The 17,826-nt window shown below is 44.5% G+C and overlaps 1 protein-coding gene across 5 annotated transcripts in view; it reads left to right on the plus strand.

Annotated features, from left to right (window-relative positions):
• nav3 (neuron navigator 3) overlaps positions 1-17,826 on the plus strand; it is a 128,252-nt gene that overhangs the window by 97,419 nt on the left and 13,007 nt on the right. The window contains exons 13-29 of one of the 5 annotated variants that reach the window (XM_028954007.1): positions 745-871; positions 1,166-1,451; positions 2,901-3,639; positions 4,856-5,287; positions 5,977-6,018; positions 7,918-8,075; positions 8,298-8,486; positions 8,735-8,787; positions 9,876-9,899; positions 10,252-10,329; positions 12,798-12,881; positions 13,961-14,072; positions 14,155-14,285; positions 15,046-15,069; positions 16,420-16,443; positions 16,855-17,021; positions 17,595-17,681. In XM_028954007.1, the coding sequence (XP_028809840.1) occupies positions 745-871; positions 1,166-1,451; positions 2,901-3,639; positions 4,856-5,287; positions 5,977-6,018; positions 7,918-8,075; positions 8,298-8,486; positions 8,735-8,787; positions 9,876-9,899; positions 10,252-10,329; positions 12,798-12,881; positions 13,961-14,072; positions 14,155-14,285; positions 15,046-15,069; positions 16,420-16,443; positions 16,855-17,021; positions 17,595-17,681 (2,757 nt within the window). The remainder of the gene's footprint in view (positions 1-744; positions 872-1,165; positions 1,452-2,900; positions 3,640-4,855; positions 5,288-5,976; positions 6,019-7,917; positions 8,076-8,297; positions 8,487-8,734; positions 8,788-9,875; positions 9,900-10,251; positions 10,330-12,797; positions 12,882-13,960; positions 14,073-14,154; positions 14,286-15,045; positions 15,070-16,419; positions 16,444-16,854; positions 17,022-17,594; positions 17,682-17,826) is intronic. The other 4 variants (XM_028954008.1, XM_028954010.1, XM_028954009.1 and 1 more) reach the window with 4 other exon arrangements.

Below are 17,826 nucleotides of genomic sequence, written 5' to 3' on the forward strand. Positions count from 1 at the left end.
GCCGTGCGGAGGAAATTGAACAGGCCTGAGGTAAAGTCAAGGCTTCTTCAGGAGAGACCTCAGATCCCCGAGGCGGAGGAAGTTCAATTAAAGCAGGAACCAGGAAGAAGAGCTGCAGCTGTGTTCATAATTATAAATAAAAGAAAATTGTCCTGGTTTAACCTTCCTTGCATATTAGAAGTCAATGATGAGTGAAAGAATAAATTATTGAGTATATGTTTATTAAACTTAAAGTTACTCCACACATTTTTAGCTATAAACTAAACATGTCAAGGCTGGTGGTAAAATTGACTAAATTAAACATTTTTATTGCCTTTTTATGAGTTGCAAAAGAGCCCCCAACTTCGCACCTACTTCTCATATTTAGACACATCCCCATGACAGTCAGGCAACTAGGATGAGAGAATTTCACAGCAGAACTAAATTTAAATGTATTTTGGTCATTTGTTACATTTCTGATCCGAAAAATTTCATCATCCCCATTTTTTATTTTTCAATGTGAAACACAGTAACAGCATTTTTTTTTCTTTTTTCAAATGTCTGTTTTAAGATTAGAAAGATTAGATTAGATTAGCAACTGATACGTGGAGCTGAGGTGAATGTCTCTGGAAGTCCCATTTCCTAGCATTTTCTAACATAGTGCAGTGGGTTAAAGACGGTTCAGTGCCTGGGGAGGAAGGCACAGTTTAGAGAAAGACCTGTGAATGTGACATGGAAATAAATTTTCTCTCTTCCTCTTTCCAGTTGGGATGACAGCAGTTCAGTCAGCAGTGGTCTCAGTGACACTCTGGACAACATCAGTACGGATGACGTGAGCGCCCCTGCCTACACGGGCATCACAGCGTCACCTCGCAAAAGCAAGGGGCAGCAGGTGCGAAAACACTCAATACACACATACACACACAGTAGCTGTCCGAGTGCTGGTTTAATATGAAAAAAGAAAAAAAATCTTGGCTGAGTAAGCGAGGGTGGGTAAAGTAGAGGTGGCTCCTTGGGAGGTCTGTGCAGAGCCAGTGTATAAATAGCTGTGTCTGTTGTGTGTGTGTGTGTGTGTGTGTGTGTGTGTGTATGTATCACAGAGCTGTGTAGGCCCACTCTGCAGGCCACACCATCTGTCATGTGTATTCTTATTGACTTTGTGTGTGTGTGTGTGGTTGTTGTACAGTCCCAGTCACACACACACAAGCATGTGGACCAGGATAGCAGCAGCTGGGCTGGTGCAGAAGATCTAAAGAAGGTGGATGAGGAGATGGACAGCAACATGGACTCCAACTCCAAGTGGAAGCAGTCCTCTTCATCTTCTTCCTCCGTGGCAGGGCAGGGCGATGAGGCCGGGCAGAAGACATGCTTATCCAATGCTCAAACAGGCTCCTGGAGAAAGGGCATGACTGCTCAAGTGGGCATTACACCACCTCGGACTAAAGGCACCACCAGCAGCCTCAAATCCCCAGGTAGGACACGTACACTTCTGTACGTTCAATTTCAGGCTCGGTTCCCCAGGAGGAACATGGTGTTAACTCACGACAGGACTACTGCAACTCCCTTCTAGCTGGTCTACCTCTAAGTACCATCCGATCTCTACAACTCATACAAAATGCAGCAGCACGACTGATCTTCAACCTTCCCAAATTCTCCCACACCGCCCCTCTGCTACGTTCCCTCCACTGGCACAGATTCAAAATACTGATGCTGGCCTACAAAGCCAAACATGGAGTAGCACCATCCTACCTCACAGCCCTTATTACACCTCGCACTGCACCTCGTATACTCCGAGCCTCCAGTACTGCTCGCCTGGTCCCTCCATCTCTGAAGGTACAAGGAAGACACTCATCTAGACTCTTCTCCGTCTTGGCCGCTCGGTGGTGGAATGAACTTCCCCTCGAGGTCGGAACAGCTCAGTCACTGAGTATTTTCAAACGGCAGCTCAAGACCTTCCTCTTTAAAGAATATTTAGATTAACTTGTAACCTTCTTATTGTCTGACATACAAATAGAAACTACAATAGAGTGAATAAAATGATTGTATTCATAGTTGGGGGTCCTAATGAACTAGAAGTGATCACTCCATCGATGGTAACTTGAAAGTACGTTGTAAGTCGCTCTGGATAAGGGTGTCTGCCAAATGCCTTAAATGTAAATGTAAATGTAAACTGTAATGCCCAGGAACAGAATGGCATTGCCAGAATTTTATACGTACAGTATAGCCTTGGGTCAACATATGCGTAGCCACTCTATCCACTCTTTATGCTCTGACATGTACATGACATTTTCAACAGGGCACTAAACAGCCAGACTCACCAAGGCACAGTCTGAACTCCCATCGCAATGTGATTGGAGCAAACAGGGCAACACACCCTGCTGTGCGTGCCACACTCCAGAGTTTCACTAGTGTTCAGACTCAACCCGTGGGTCCCTCATACAGTTCATGCCTTTCGAACACCAAATAAAACTTCAGGTTGTAGAACCTGCAAGTAACCTAATGAAATAGATGTAGTGAATGGTGAGTGTACAATTTTTTATATATTTATAGTTTTTAGAAACTTCTCAGGGTTTCAGAAGTACAGTTACATCAACAAGAAAGAAAATAAAAAGAGAGGTCAGTTATCTGTATCTTGAAGAAAATGTGACATTAGCAAACATTCCCCATGCCATTCATCTGTAATAGCAGCTTTGTACCCCTCGGGCTTTTAGGCTGAAATTCCTGCCAGTGACTTGTGATAGCCGGTGATTTGGCACAGCTTCATTGCAGGAGACAAATCGTCAAGTCAAATTATTTGCAAATAAGCAGCACTGGAGGTGTCACCTCTGCCCGCTGAGGGACAGTGTATGCAGACCGCAGCTTTTATGTGCTGCGTCACTCAGTTTGGCAGCTTCTTTAACTTTTTGCCTTTATATCGACAGGCAAAACCGACGATGCCAAGGCCTCAGAGAAGGTCAAGACTCCGTCCAAAAGCCCAAGCATCCAGAGATCTCCATCTGACGCGGGGAAGAGCAGTGGGGATGAAGGTAAAAAGCCCCCTTCGGGCATCGCACGGCCCCCTCCTACAAGCTCCTTCGGTTACAAGAAAATTCCTGGCCTGTCCGGGACCCTGATCACACCCAGCGGCGCCACCCTTTCCAGCGGCTCTGCGACGTTGGGCAAGGTGCCTAAATCGCAGGCCATTAGCAAGGGTGCGGGAATCAGCAACGGATGTAAGACCAGCCTGGACGGATCTCAGAACCAGGATGACACCGCCGCCGAGCCGTGGAGCTGCACCAGCTCCAAAGTGTCCCAGCAGTTCCGCTCCCTGCCCCGCCCGGCCAAGTCATCCAGCGGCGGCGGAGGGGTAGCCGGGCGAAGCGGCAACCGTTCCAGCTCCAGCAGCATCGACTCCAACATCAGCACCAAGTCTGTCCCTGGAGCTGGGACCCCTGCCACCAGTACGCCTGGGTCCAAGCGACGGGAAGCAGGCAAGGTGGGATCTGGGCGGTCCAGCCCCATCACTGTAAACCAAACAGACAAGGAGAAGGTGGCCGCGTCGGACCAGGACACTGGAGGTCTGTCCACTTCCCCCAAATCCAGTCCCACATCATCTGGCCAGACTGGTCTCAGGCAGCCTGGATCCAAATACCCAGATATCGCCTCCCCCACCTTCCGCAGGTAGGAACTTCACGAGTTCATCAGTTTACAATGAAAAAAGACAGTTGTGGTAGTCTTTCATCTTCCTGTCATGAGGATGGAGAGGATCCTATCTCCTTGAGGGCAAAATTGTCTGAAGCCCCTGTAAACCCCTGCACTAAGATGAATTATGGCTGTTTTTTCATGCCACTGCATTGTCTCCCTGATGCAGCGGGACAGCTGATAGATCTCAGCATACACATAATCTGTCACACAGATGTTCGTCTCCTTCTCTTTCCACACGTCCTACACACACTCCCCGAATCTCATCACGATTCCCCAAATAATGCGATGTATAACGTGAGCATAAGATGTCCACTTAATCATGTGTTAGCCGCATCCATCCATCATTAGTTTCTTTCTGACTCGGAAAGGCTTCTGAAGGGTCCACCTGGTGGCCGACTGCTGTAACTGCAGGAGCATCGTGTCACACAGAAGACAGGGAGTGTTTACTATTCAGATGGAGCAGGTGGTTATTTTACGTGGCTTGAGTAGAAGTGACAGGGGGGAAGAAGCTCTTTCGCATGGGCATCTCTGTCTCATTAGGTCCGCGCTTTTACAAGCATTTCCGTAAGCAGGAATCACTGTTCAGCAGAGACGTTTGAGAGGAGCAATTTGATCGGTGTGAGCTGGGAGATGGGTCACTCGTTTTTTTTGTCACAGGGATAGATGCTCAGCTGCCAGTATGAGAGAACGAAATCTGAGCAACTTTAATCATGGGATGCGAATGCAAACAGAGCAAACTAGTGCAGAATGAGGGTTATCCTATAGAAAAGATAAGTCCAGTGTTTACCATACATATACAGTACTGTGCACAAGGCTGGTGCAGCTATGCAATTGTTCATAAAGTGTGTGTGTGTGGTTGTCTCATTTCGACCTCCCGCACGCAAAGGCTTGGCAGATGTTTTTAGCGTCCCCAGTGCTTAAATTGTTCATAAAGTGACTATATAAAATTGCAAAACATTAAAAAAAAAAAAGTTTTTTTACACTGTGTAAAAAAGGTGGTCTTCTACCTGTAAATTTCTAATGCACAGAATAGCTGCTATTGAAATATTGAATTTTACGGAGCCTCCAACGTCTTTGTTGAATAAATAAAAAAAGTCTTATCTCAGGAGAAATGATACTAGTTTGGATGAGGCTGTGAGTTGGCCGTAGGTTTTGAAACATCTAACTTATTTGTCCTGCTCTCTCTCTCCAGGTTGTTTGGCACCAAAGCCAGCAGCAAGGCCAGCTCCCCCAGCACCCCAGACTCAGGCAAGTGCCCATCTGCTCTGAGCAGCCCCCACGGAACACTGGCACGCCAGTCCAGCCTGGACTCGCCCTCGTCTGGCACTGGCAGCCTGGGCAGTGCCGGCGGGCAGAGCGGCGGCAGCAGCCCCCTCTACGGCAGGGTACCTGACCTGGGCATCGAGTCGCCGGCTTCCAGCCCCGCGTCTGGCCTGTCACTGCCCTCCAACTCCCGGCCGTGGCCCGCAAACCTCAGCAGCTCGTCGGCGGGCAGCAAAGACACGCTCAGCTGTCAGAGCATGACCAGCCTCCACACCAGCTCTGAATCCATCGACCTGCCACTGGGCCACCACACTCCTAAAGTCACCCGCACTGGCAGTGTCAAGTCCACCCTATCCGAGGGGTCAGTCACTGAGCAGAGCAAAATAAACTACACTCTGATGATATTGTTGGAAATGATAAACCCACCCATTATAAAAATTCTGGCACGGCATTGCGCTGGTCTTTCAAAATGTTATCACAAGAAAACTTTAGGAATACTTCAAACAAATTAAAATGACTGGTAACTGAAGTGTAATTCAACTATTTACAATGTAAGTTTAATTTAATGAGCTCAAAGGTTTATGTGTGAGTGTCATCAACATTACCTCACTTTGTCTTTGTCAGAGCAGCACAGATTGACTGTAAATTTTGGAAATAACTTGTATTCAGATTATTTTCAATCAGGCAAAGGGAATTTAAATGCACTAAAGACTTTCCTTGTGCATTAACCAAAAATGTTAGCTTTTGTGCCCTAATAACGTGTTATTGAGACTGTCAAATAGTAAAAACCAGTCAGCATCACTTGTTTTAAGTATTTAATTGAATTATAATTACAACACAACATACTACAGGACCAACAACTTTTGGCCTGTAACCCAATTAAATGGGCCTCAAACGTATTGTTTTAATAGGGTTTAACACATATTTTGTAGTTTAAAAATCACAGCTAATTAAATCACTGGAATCTGTCATTCATTTTCTTAATACAAATATTTATGGAAAAGAGTGTTTTTTTTGTGTCATTTTTGTTTGTCCTTTTTGTTTTAACAGCATGCCGCTTGACAGAAACACACTCCCCAAAAAGGGACTAAGGTACTAATCACTAATATATTATGCCCTGTCTTTATTTTCTGTCATTTGTCGAGATTTTCTCACATTACAACTGTCACGCCTGCACTGCACTGCTGAATAAAATAGGTCACGTTCTAAGATAATATTACCATATGTATCACAAAAGAACAGACTTTCAGGTTTTTCACTGGAAATATGCGTAGGCATAAATTGGAAATATTCACGAGGTGGAAACAAATATGAAGTCTGAGATGCTCATCTCTGAGTTTGAGCCTTAGTTTAGCCTTGCAGTACAACCTCAGTAATTTCAGATCTGATTCCTGTGTCATTACAATGGTTCCCAGGGCACGTTTGCTCTCATGTGAATGTGTGTGAAACGTGACAAAAGCCAAATCCTCTCCGCAGACTGACGGGCAGGATTCACCATGAGAGCTATAAGAGATGTTCTGCCTGGACGAATCCCGCGTCAGATAATATCTTCACTGATAACCCAGTGACTGCTCAGTAAATAGGCTTTCCAGGTCACCCAAAAGAGACATTTCTCTCTGAGCAGTAGCCATTTTACCCCAATTCCAGTTCCCTTTCTAAAGACCTGTCACGGGTCAGAACCCCTACCCTGGGGTCACATAGACTTTTTCGAATTTAGTCGAGGCCAGAGAGTTGAAAACTCATTGTCTCTTCTCCCACAGTGTCTAAATTACTAGTCACACAGACGCTCCGAGGGGTCACGTTCCTAAAGCTCTGAACTGGAGAGCTCAGTTGAACAGCGGAAAGAGATTTTGTCTGGCGGGAGCATTCAGAGTCTGTGAGAGTATATAAATTCATTCATGGAAGTTCAACAAGCTCTCATCCCTTCCATTTTTGCTAATTATACAAGCCAGATAAGGGGGGAATTGTCAATAATTTGGAGAGCTCTGATGGCCATGGAAGGAGATAATAATTCTTCTGCAGTTAGTGGATTGGATGTAATCGCTGCAATACTTTGTTGCTTATAAACTGCGGGGGAATTCAGAGCAAGCAGGGTAGTCTGTCCTATTCACTCACTTGCATGCATGGTGACCCTGAAAAGGACAAACAATGGTCAATCATGTTTTTAACAAGACAGGGAGAGTGAAATAAGAGCAGTCACGTGCAAGAACAGAACGCCCTTTGGTGCTTCCTTAGGATCTTTGATAGGAATGAAGCTGGCAGATTTGAAGAGGTTTGTTTGTTTGTTGTCCAAAGCCTGGGGACTGTACTCAGATCAGTTTAGGTTGTCTTGAGTGAAACAAAGACGAGCTTGAACTCAATTATCCCTCTGTTGGATTAAACAGTGCAGTTCCTAGTGGGCTGTGATAAGACACACCCCTGCTGTGACTGATTATAGTGCCTAATACAAGTCCGTCCGTGTCTGGTGTCCTAGGAAGACGATGAAAGCGAGTGCTGCAGTGTCCTCCTACAGACTAGCTGTGTTCTTTGAGCACTTTATATACTTTATGTTGCTAGGGAAGGTCATATAGATCCTTATTCTGAATAGATGGAAAAGTGTACATTGAGTGAGTGATAAGAATTGGAAAAAAACGTAGACTAATCCACTGATTAGATAAATGAACCCCTTGAAGTTACAAGATGATCGGTGGGTTCACACCCCCCTAATCCTTGTGTTCATTTATAGCATGATACTGAAAAAGTAAAATGAGCTGTCCCCACAGTGTTATATTTACTATTGGCTTGTAAATTGGATTATAATATTCGGTATGAATGCACTATTTGGTGTGTATAAAACTACATTTCTTGTACATAGATGTTAAATGCACAATATCATTGACACATTAATTTCCATCTGTGAATTAAACAATGTGTATGGGTGTGGAATGCTATGAGGTCTGTACCTTTTTACTATAGCAGAATCAGCCACTCAGTTCTACTCTGTCCATCCAGGTACCCCCCCTCGTCCAGGCAGACATGCCATGAAGAAGGGAAGGAGTGGCTGCGGTCCCACTCCACTGGGGGGCTCCAGGACACAGGCAGCCAGTCCCCTCTGTCTCCACCCGGCGCCACCTGCAACACCGCAGGCAAATACCACTACTCCAACCTGCGTGAGTCCTCCCCGCCACCGGACACATGGCATTAATTCAGTTTATTTAATAATTACTGCTGTGAACATTAACCGGTAGAAGCTGGTTGGTATGTTGAAAGCTGGCTGAGTAGAACTATTGTTGGATGGTTTTGGTCCATTTTGCATTCAAGTTGAAATCAGCACTATGCACGGTGCATTCTTGAATTATTGACAAGATCTTCTTTGTACACATTTCCTCCAGTGAGCCCCACCAGCCTGTCCCAGTACAACATCCCAGCTCCCAGCATGAGCCGGTCCAACAGCATTCCCGCCCAGGACTCGTTTGATCTATATGGGGAAGCTCACACTCTGGGGGGCAGCGCCACCTCTCTGGAGGACAGGCCGCGGGGCATGAGCCGCTCCGGATCTTTCCGCGACAGCACCGACGAAGGTGACAGGGACAGTCCACAAATATACTTTTTTTCCACTCATTTTAAAAACCATGCTTAATCAGATTACCAGATATAGGCTTCAAGCAAACAGGACCTTCTGTTTTTTGCCATGGTTTATAACATTATAAGAATATGTGATCTGTTTTTCACTTTATCACACTTTCAGAGGTGGGTTCTACTTTAGAAATGCTTTAGTTTTTTGGGGGTGTAATTTTTTTTTCTTATTGTGTTTTCTTTCATCCCTCAGTCCATGGATCCTCACTTTCACTGGTTTCCAGTACCTCATCCCTGTACTCAGCAGTAAGTCTGACCTCCACCGTAACCCACACTCTCTCACACAGAGGAGGGGAATGCACAGCCCCGAGTGCCATCAGGCCCAAAGTGATTTTGTTAATCAGCACCCCCTAATCTTGCCCTACGGGGGACTCCTCACCTGCAGACTGCCGGCTGATTTCCACTTTTCATCCCCTCATCTGGCTGCCATCAGGCCGAGATGCATAGGGAAATGGATAGGTCAACAGTGGGCGTGCACAGGTAGCATTCCAGCCATGAATCCAAACGAAATGACAGATTGGTCCTGTGGGGTGGGGGAGTAAGAACGTTGGCCAATCTATTACACTGCTTTTCGTCCATTTTCCACCAGCATGGAAAGTTTTTGAAAAAGTCGGGCACGATTAGATTTTCAATTTAGATGCTGTGTTAGCATTTGCATTGTGCTGCAGCAGCCTAAAAATGCATTAGAAATAATCTCACTAGCCCCAGTGTCCAGTTGTTAATAGCTTTTCCTGTTTTATCCCAGTCTGATGGTATTCACATTTTGTATGTTTCCGTCGACAGTAATGGGATTTTATGATTATATTGTATATACTAGTTCAAATTTCCCAGTCAGTGTTTTCATTTATCCATGAATTTCCATGAATTACTAGCCATCAGCCCTGTGGATCCAGGCAGGTTAATTTTCCGTTTTTCTAAAAATGTCACCTTCATGCAGGCCCAGCCGATTGGCCACACTGTTAATGACAGAGCCCAGGTAGCAGCTAATCATACATCATCAGCCGTGTCAGGACAGAATTGCATAACAATAAACAGTGCATTTATACGCACACTCACTTATTGCTTTCCATTAAGTGACATTGAATTAAGATTCATTATCCTTGCCCAGTAATCAGTGTGTGACCTTCTCTGCGCATCCAGTACGGTGCATGTAGAGAACCTATAACAAGGTCATTGCTCATGTTCATGTTCGCTGCTGTCAAGACCTTATGTGAACAGTTTGGTACCAATTTTAATAAACATTAATACAATAAAAGGCCTTTGGCATATAATATTTCCACATCCATGGCCCATTGTATCTCTGTCTAATGACCTGTGTCTTGTTTCCCATGCAGACAGAGGAAAAGGCGCATTCAGAGGTAAGCGGGACACCCTTCATGCCGGAAGAATTTAACCCAGACATATCCTAAGCAACGATGTACATCTACAAATAGAAATAGATTTATGTCCCTACTGTTCTCTCTGTTTTGTACCCAGGGGACAGTAACCCACAGGGCTTCAGAAATGAACAGACAGCTCTAAATTACCATCTTATAGGGAAATTTTGCATTCAGCCCTTTTTATGCTGAGTGTTTTCTATTTATCTTATTAGTCACAGTGTTCTTCCGCTCAGTTTATGCATGAAAAATGTAAATAGAGAAATGGTGCTGTGGCAGTGGATTAAAGAAGAAGAAGCCTGACTGCTCATGTTCTTGTTTTTTTATTTATCAGCAAATCAGAAAACTGCGAAGAGAGCTGGACGCCTCCCAAGAAAAGGTGGCGGCCCTGACGTCCCAGCTGTCTGCCAATGTAAGTGAACACGTAAAAAGTGTCACAGTCACAGTTTACTGCGGGGTCATATCAGTCTGAAACGTGCATGCCATCATAATACTCCTTTTACTCTGCGTGAGAGAGAGTGGATGCGATGTGCCCATTTTTATTCTTCGTAGCCCTCTCCTCAAGAATCCCAGAGCCGAATGTTTCCAGGGCGTGAAGGGCCGCATCTCTCAGCTTGACACCGGTGCGGCGTGTGGAGGGTGCAGTCGTGCACAGAGCAGTCTGAGATCCGCTCACTCGTCTTTGCTGTGATGGCTGAGTGGCAGGGATTTGAGGGGAAAGCGCCTCGATGGAGGCTCCTGAACAGAGCTGAACGCATGACAAATGGCCTTGTGGGGTTATAAAAGTGAAAGGTCTTTCTGATACCATGGATGCACCAAGACGTGTTCAGAGGGTTCTGATATTGTCAGATCAATTTGAAAGTTTCTTCTTTTTTGGTTTTTGCATACTTTGGAATGGCCCTCAAGTTAACTTAAAGAAATTACCACCTAATGATCTTGAGTGGAAGGTGACATAAAATACCACAACAGCATTTTACTTTTTTGTAGCTTTTTTGCTTGGTTTGTCCTTGTATATGATCTGATGTCAAGCCGGTGTTATTTTAAGAGCTTGTTCTACTGAGTGATTCACTTTTCGGTGAGCTCGGCTAGTTGCCAGTTCCTGCTGTCGCTAGCATGTTGGTGTGTCGTAGGGACCACAATGACTAGGGGCATCGCTTTGGCCAGCAGACTCTTCTGACCACTGGTGGACCACTAACCAAATTTACAGAGGTCAAGGGTGAGAGCCTTGCGAGAGGGTGGGTATGAGGGCAAGCTGAACTTTGGGAATGTGCCGGCACCGGTCCAGGACCAGTGGGCTCCTGAACGACTGCCAGGCAGACAGGTGGGCATGCAGGCACAGGAGGGCACCAGGTGTCCTTCACGCAGGGGGCTTGGGATAGATGTGGACATGTGACATTTCAAAAGGTTACTGTGTGTGTGCAGGAGAAGAAATGACAAACATCTCTCTCAATACTGTATCTAATCAAGATGCTTATACTGCACCTATATTGATCACCGTATCAAGTTTAATATTCACTTAAAGACATGATTCTGTTATCACAGAGTTCTGTTTTTTTATTGGTCATTTTGAGTTATATGTAGTCATATGTATATGTTTTTACGCTGTAAAATCTATGCCATTGATAGTTCACTGATGATTAAGTGACTAGCGACTGGTGAATCATTGATTAATTACATATAACTCATATAATTAATTACATATAACTACATATAACTCAGGAGGGCCATAATCAGAAAATTACTGAGCAAAGCACCGTCCCCACGCACTGCTACCTGGGCGCCTGTCATGGCTGCCCACTGTTCACCAAGGGTGATGGTTAAAAGCAGAGGACACATTTCGTTGTGTCACGCTGTACTGTTCTGCAGTGTTTCACAATGACAATCACTTCAGTTTAAATGAATTCCATTCATTAAAGGTAAGCGGAGCATATTAAGGCATAATTCCAGTCTTCATGTGTTGTTGGATTAATGTACATTGTCAGGCAGGACTCAAGGGTGGAAGTGAAACGGTCAGAACCTGTGGATTTGGATCAGTGGAGCAAATCCAGGCATCAATCACTGTCTCTGCCAAGCCAACAAACAAATAAATATTCATATAATATCCAGCTTTAACTTCTTGTGACATTTCTGTACTTTATTTCTGTACTTTAGATTTAAAGTACGGTTTATTAAAGTTTATTTTCTTTAAAACAACAGATGTGTGCACAGCTTGAGTCATGTTAGAAAGTAGAATGTATTTGACAGCGTGGCTTTTTACTAAAAGATGAAAGGTCAAGTTGAAGTACATTCTGGTCATGTGGAATTATGTAACTGCGTGGAAACAGGTCACAGGTCCCTCTTTTTCAGCCCTTAGTCTCCATGTACAGACATGGTATCTCATTGGTGTTCTTATTATAATTCTTATTACACTGAATACCATATAATGTTATCACTAATTAGTGTAATGTAATTAATTTAAACAATTAAATAGCATAACACCACAAAGAAGAAGTGGCAGAGTTTTCCCCACCTGTTTATTTTAGTTGCTTCTTTTGTGTTTTGGGTTTTTTTATTTGGAGCATTTGCATTTCTTGCTTTTTAAAACATTTTTCATTTTGCAACTATTTTTTAAGGAGGACCAGCGGTGAGTACATATCCTGGTTCACCTGGAATGTAACGCACTGTAGCAAGAAATTGTTTTTGGGATGTCTATGGGCAACACGTTGCTGTCTTTTCAGAGGCTGTACTTCCTTTATTTTATTAAACTCTGTGTGTGTCACATCCACCAGTTCTATATCTAGTGCTTGAGACGTCCAGTTTCCTCGCAGTGCACTTGTATTTTCACTTTCGCTAACATCCCGTGTGTCTTTTTGTGTGTATGTCTGTGTGTGATGTTCAAAGGCTCACCTGGTGGCTGCCTTTGAGAAGAGCTTGAGCAACATGACGTGTCGGCTGCAGAGCCTGACCATGACTGCGGAGCAGAAGGTATGACAGCCTGTCACAATCCACATGCGCACAGCAACTGTATTAAAGCACAGATGTGGGCATTCATAACATTTGAAAATTTGCAATCATGAAAAAATTGCAAAGGTCTGAAATCATCCTGGTTTTTTACTCCACTTTCAAGTCATTCAGTCTTTTCTGTTTGAACGTCACCAAACGTCACAAAATAATTATGTTCACTTCCTGCGTAACACAAGAGCAACCATGTGGTGACAGTGGTTGAAAAAATGGTGCCAGTTTTTTTGTCACATTTTTGTTCCAGGTGAAAGACAGATATGCGGCTCCCAGCTGGCAATAGTAAATCTGTCACTGGATCGTTTTGTCGAGGACGCTCTGGGATAAATGTGTTAGAAATCTCAGCAAGTTCATGCAATGCTTATCAGCTCCATTTTCAAAGCACAAACATACTTTTCTTTTCTTTCCAGTCAGTATTTGAGTTTGTTCACTCACTCATGAGCCAGTGGAGCACCATATGCATATAAAAATATGCATAGGGCGGGGACACACACACCATACACTCCAGTCCGCCTATTGTGCATGCCTTTGGGTGGCAGGAAGAAACCAGAGAAGCTGGAGGGATCCAACACAGGCAGAGCATGCAAACTCTGCACACTAACCACCACACCACCATGAGGACGCTAACCACAACACCACCCAAATTCATAACTGCCACTCAAATTCAACTGGCCTCTCCCACAGGTGCGGTGTTCATTGAGAGGATGCTCTTTTATCAAATCGCTGTGGATTCAATGGGAGGCAGCTTCATGTAGGTTGTTCTGAGTAGGTGGCACAGAACCAGTGTCCTTATTGCCAAACCATATGCTTCGCAAATCTGCTTTGGGCTTATCTCTGTGTGTGATACGGGAGGAGAAAACAATGGCTGCCACTGACAGCTGTCACTTTTGGACCCCTTGCTCAGGAATACTGTGGAATGCTAATAATACAAGCTGATCCTTCACATGTTGATGTTGGGTTGCTGTTTGCTGTGTGAATCCTCTATAGACAAAATTATCTTGGTCAGAATTCTTGTTGTTAATGAATGGATGTCCTCCCGTCTGCAGGAGTCGGAGCTGGCAGAGTTGAGGGAGACCATTGAAGGGCTAAAAGCCCAGAACACTGATGCTCAGACAGCCATACAGGTGGCCCTCAATGGCCCTGATGCCCTCCATAGAGGTAGAACCCTGTTCTTCGTATCTCCACTCCTTCCACAATAATGCACATTTTATGGTTATTTTAACTTGTAATGTTCTCTCAGCAGCGGCAGACTTGCGCATCCGACGCCAGCACTCTTCCGACAGCATGTCCAGCATCAACAGCGCTGCCAGCCACTCCAGCCTGGGCAGCACCAAGGACACTGAGGACAAGAAGAAGAAGAAGAAGAGCTGGGTGAGTGTGGAACAGAACGGTCAGGGGTTGGCGGGTAGAGCAGGTGGATCAAAAGTCAATAGCTTATTCAAGTCCAACGGACCATTAGCCATGTCTGGGACTTTGGGGGAAATGTAGCATACCACTGATAATGCCAGACAGTGATCCTCATGTGTTCTGTGTCCATAATCAGTCCCTCCAGCATTTTCACTACAATGTCTCAGTTTTGGCCAATCACCACAAATGTGACCAGTAATTGGCATCTCTTGCTAATTTTACCAATCATAGCCATTCAGCATGCAAAAGACTGACTGTCTGTCACCAAAACTGCATTGTTTCTTGTTGTGAAGAAACTGGTGTTACTGATCAACTGGTGACCATGTTCACCATGTGTGTTACCTCTCCTTTCATGCAGCTGGGGATAGTAGAAGATTCACTGATTTTAGAAATCAAGTGAGCTAAGAAACAATGTCTCTCAAATAAAACAGAATAAAATGATATTTTAATGTGCAAAAAAAAATAATGCCTAAAACACTAGAACGTGACCAGCTTGTCTGTTTCTCTATAAGGAAAGATAGTGCTGTCAAAATTAATGTCTGGTCTTATTAGTAATATGCTAATTAAGATACCTTATTTGAGATCTGAAAACTTCTGGAATGTCAATTTAAGACAGGAGACTGTAGTAAATCCCTCCTATTCCACGCCCCTCTGATGGTCCAGTTTCATAATCACTGCTCTGATTTCACACCCCTTTGTGCTCCTCCTCTCACTCTGAACCCAGCAAGGCAAGGACAAAGGCCACAAGGTGAATATGAACTGCCTTCTCACCTCCCAGCATGCTCTTGTGGGGTGGGGTCGGGGGGGTCAGAGATGGTAAAGGCATGGTATGACTCTGAACCCCCCCCCGAGTAGTTTAACCCTCCATGGCCCCCCCCGCCGCCAACCCTTTTCCTTTCCTGAGTGATCGAGTGCCATTTCCCCCCTTCGATCTCTCCACTGTGTCCAAAAAGAGATTCCCTTTCTGAAGCCACCTGCTCATACCTGCCTCCTGCAATGCGAGAGCTCCTGTTTTGCTGTTCGTAATGGCGTTTAAGCATGCTTCCTTGAGCGTCCCAATTTGTGTCCCGAACTTTTAAAGAACAATTCCAGTATTCTGCGGGGAAAGTTCTGGAAGGTGTTTGCCAGCTCCCATCTGTTTGTTAGAGACACCTGTCACAGGCCCACTCCTCCATCACACAGCTTTTAATGAGCGCAAAGCTAACCTGGCCTCGTTAATACAAATGAGATCCTTATTTATTCAGCCATGAATTATTCAGCGCTATCATTTCTGTCTCAGAGCTCCCGGGGTGTGAAGCACTCCAAATACGCAGCTGAAAGGTTTGCGGAGAGCTTCTGTCCCTGCTGCGTGTGCAGTTTACCAAGACACACACACCCACACAAACACACACACACATGAATGCACTTTCTATCACCTTAGGTTTTCACATTCATCAGATGTAGGGACTTGTTCATACGTCGGCTGACATCTCAGCCATGCCTGGTGTCCTCAGCCTTTCATTTACATTTCATTTATGGCATTTATCAGACGCTCTTATCCAGAGCGACTTACAATCAGTAGTCCCCCCAGGAGCATTTTTAGGGTGAAGTGTCTTGCTCAGGGACACAATGGTAGTAAGTCGGATTTGAACCTGTGACTCTGTAGTCTTCTGGTTCATAGGCAAGTGTGTTACCCACTAGGCTACTACCATCCCGTAGTAGCCCAGTGGCCACAGCATTAATGGCATTTTAAATGAGACCAACAAGCTTATCCCGTTAAGGTGCATTTTACTGGTAGTCGCATGATGAAAGTTATCAATAAATAATTACCAACAACAACAGCCTGCTGAGTGGTTTCAACTTGTCAGCAAAGCAGCATTTAAAGCCCTGAACCTGTGTGCTGAACCACTGCACTGGGCCAGGATGACACATTGCATAATTACAGGGTAATGGGTTTGATAGCATGCAAGTACAAGTACTTTTACTGCCGACATTACATATTGTATATCTGGTGGTAATGAGTGTCAGTGTGAGGCTGATGTTGATGATGATGAACCCATGACCTGCAGGCGAGTGTTTTTTTTTTTTTTTTATAACAGTCAGTATGTTTTGTCTTCAGGTGCCCGATTCCATCCCCGCCCAGGTCAGTGTTCACCGCTGTAACACAACATTGGCGCTCTGTTTCAACTACAACCCTTGCCCCCCATGCCATTTTCCTCTTTCACCCTTCTTCTTCTTCCTGACCATCCTCCTCTTCCTGTTGAGATGTCTGCATGGCAATAGTCTCCCTTCCTCTTTGAATTGACAGTTTATCACCTGCTCTGTTAAAATGATAGAGAATGCAGATTTGAAAAGTGTTATGGATCCAGATGAATGTGATTAGCCAGAACATTTCCACTCCCCATGCTTTATACATGGGATGGCCTCTATTTGGAAGAAGACCCACACCCCACTGTTCATTTTCTTCTTTCATACTGACCATGGGGTAGCAGTGGATTATTTCCAAGGAGACCTGTTTGGAGACTGGAGTTTGATGAATGCTTCTCTGTTGCAGCTTCGGAGCTCTTTCAAGCACGCCTTCAGCAAGAGGAAGACCAACAAGCCACAGTCATCACATGACGACATCGATGAAATGACCGAAGCGTCACTGCCATCTTCCCCAAAGCTTCAGCATGCTGACCAGCAGGGGAGCATCCAAGTACTTCGCTCCTCACCCACAGAGTGAGTGGACGACCTGTACAGTCAGAATGCTTCAGAAACACTAATAGGGGGTGACTTTCAAACCTGGGCTCCAATACTATAAAAACTATACTATTTTTCTGTGCCAAATTCCATAAAGTAAACCTCTGTGAGTCATGAGTACTCACAGCTCATGTCGGACATCACAATATATTTTTCTTACTGCTTTGATCGCCCCATCGTTCAAAAAAATGAATGTAATTTAAAACCTTAACAGTATGGAAAATTAGGTAATTGTATAATTTCTTTTAAGCAATGCCCAGCCCTGTTTACCACAGGCTTACACAGACACAGACACTCCTACACCTACAGTGGCATGGAGTACATTCACTGGTAATGCATTTCTTTTAAATTGACTTAATATTAATGACGTAATTAAGTATTGATAAAGTCACAACAAGGCCTAGCAAATCTCAACCAAATTCTGTATAGTAATCGTAACTGCTTTATCGCTATTCATCATAAAAACATTTTACTTATAATTTTAACTTTGTGTTTTGTTTTTATGAAATGTTTCATTTCAACCCTTTTCCTTGATTCCATGTCTGTTTATAGCAAGTGTTTTAGTGATAGCAAGTCTTCGCCCATTTGGATGCCAAAGAAAAGGCAAAATGGCCATGTGGTCTACAAACACAGATCTCGGTAAAGGTGGTGTGGCGTGGCATGCTGGGAGACTGCGGTGAGGTGTGGCATGCTCTGCATCTCCTAACACCAAAAAATATGAGGGCCATGCTGCAGCTAACATCAGCTAGCGCTGTCGAAAGTCCCCCAGAATTTTTCCCTAGAC

The sequence above is a fragment of the Denticeps clupeoides genome, chromosome 15 (assembly GCF_900700375.1).
Source record: "Denticeps clupeoides chromosome 15, fDenClu1.1, whole genome shotgun sequence".
Lineage (NCBI taxonomy): Eukaryota > Metazoa > Chordata > Actinopteri > Clupeiformes > Denticipitidae > Denticeps > Denticeps clupeoides.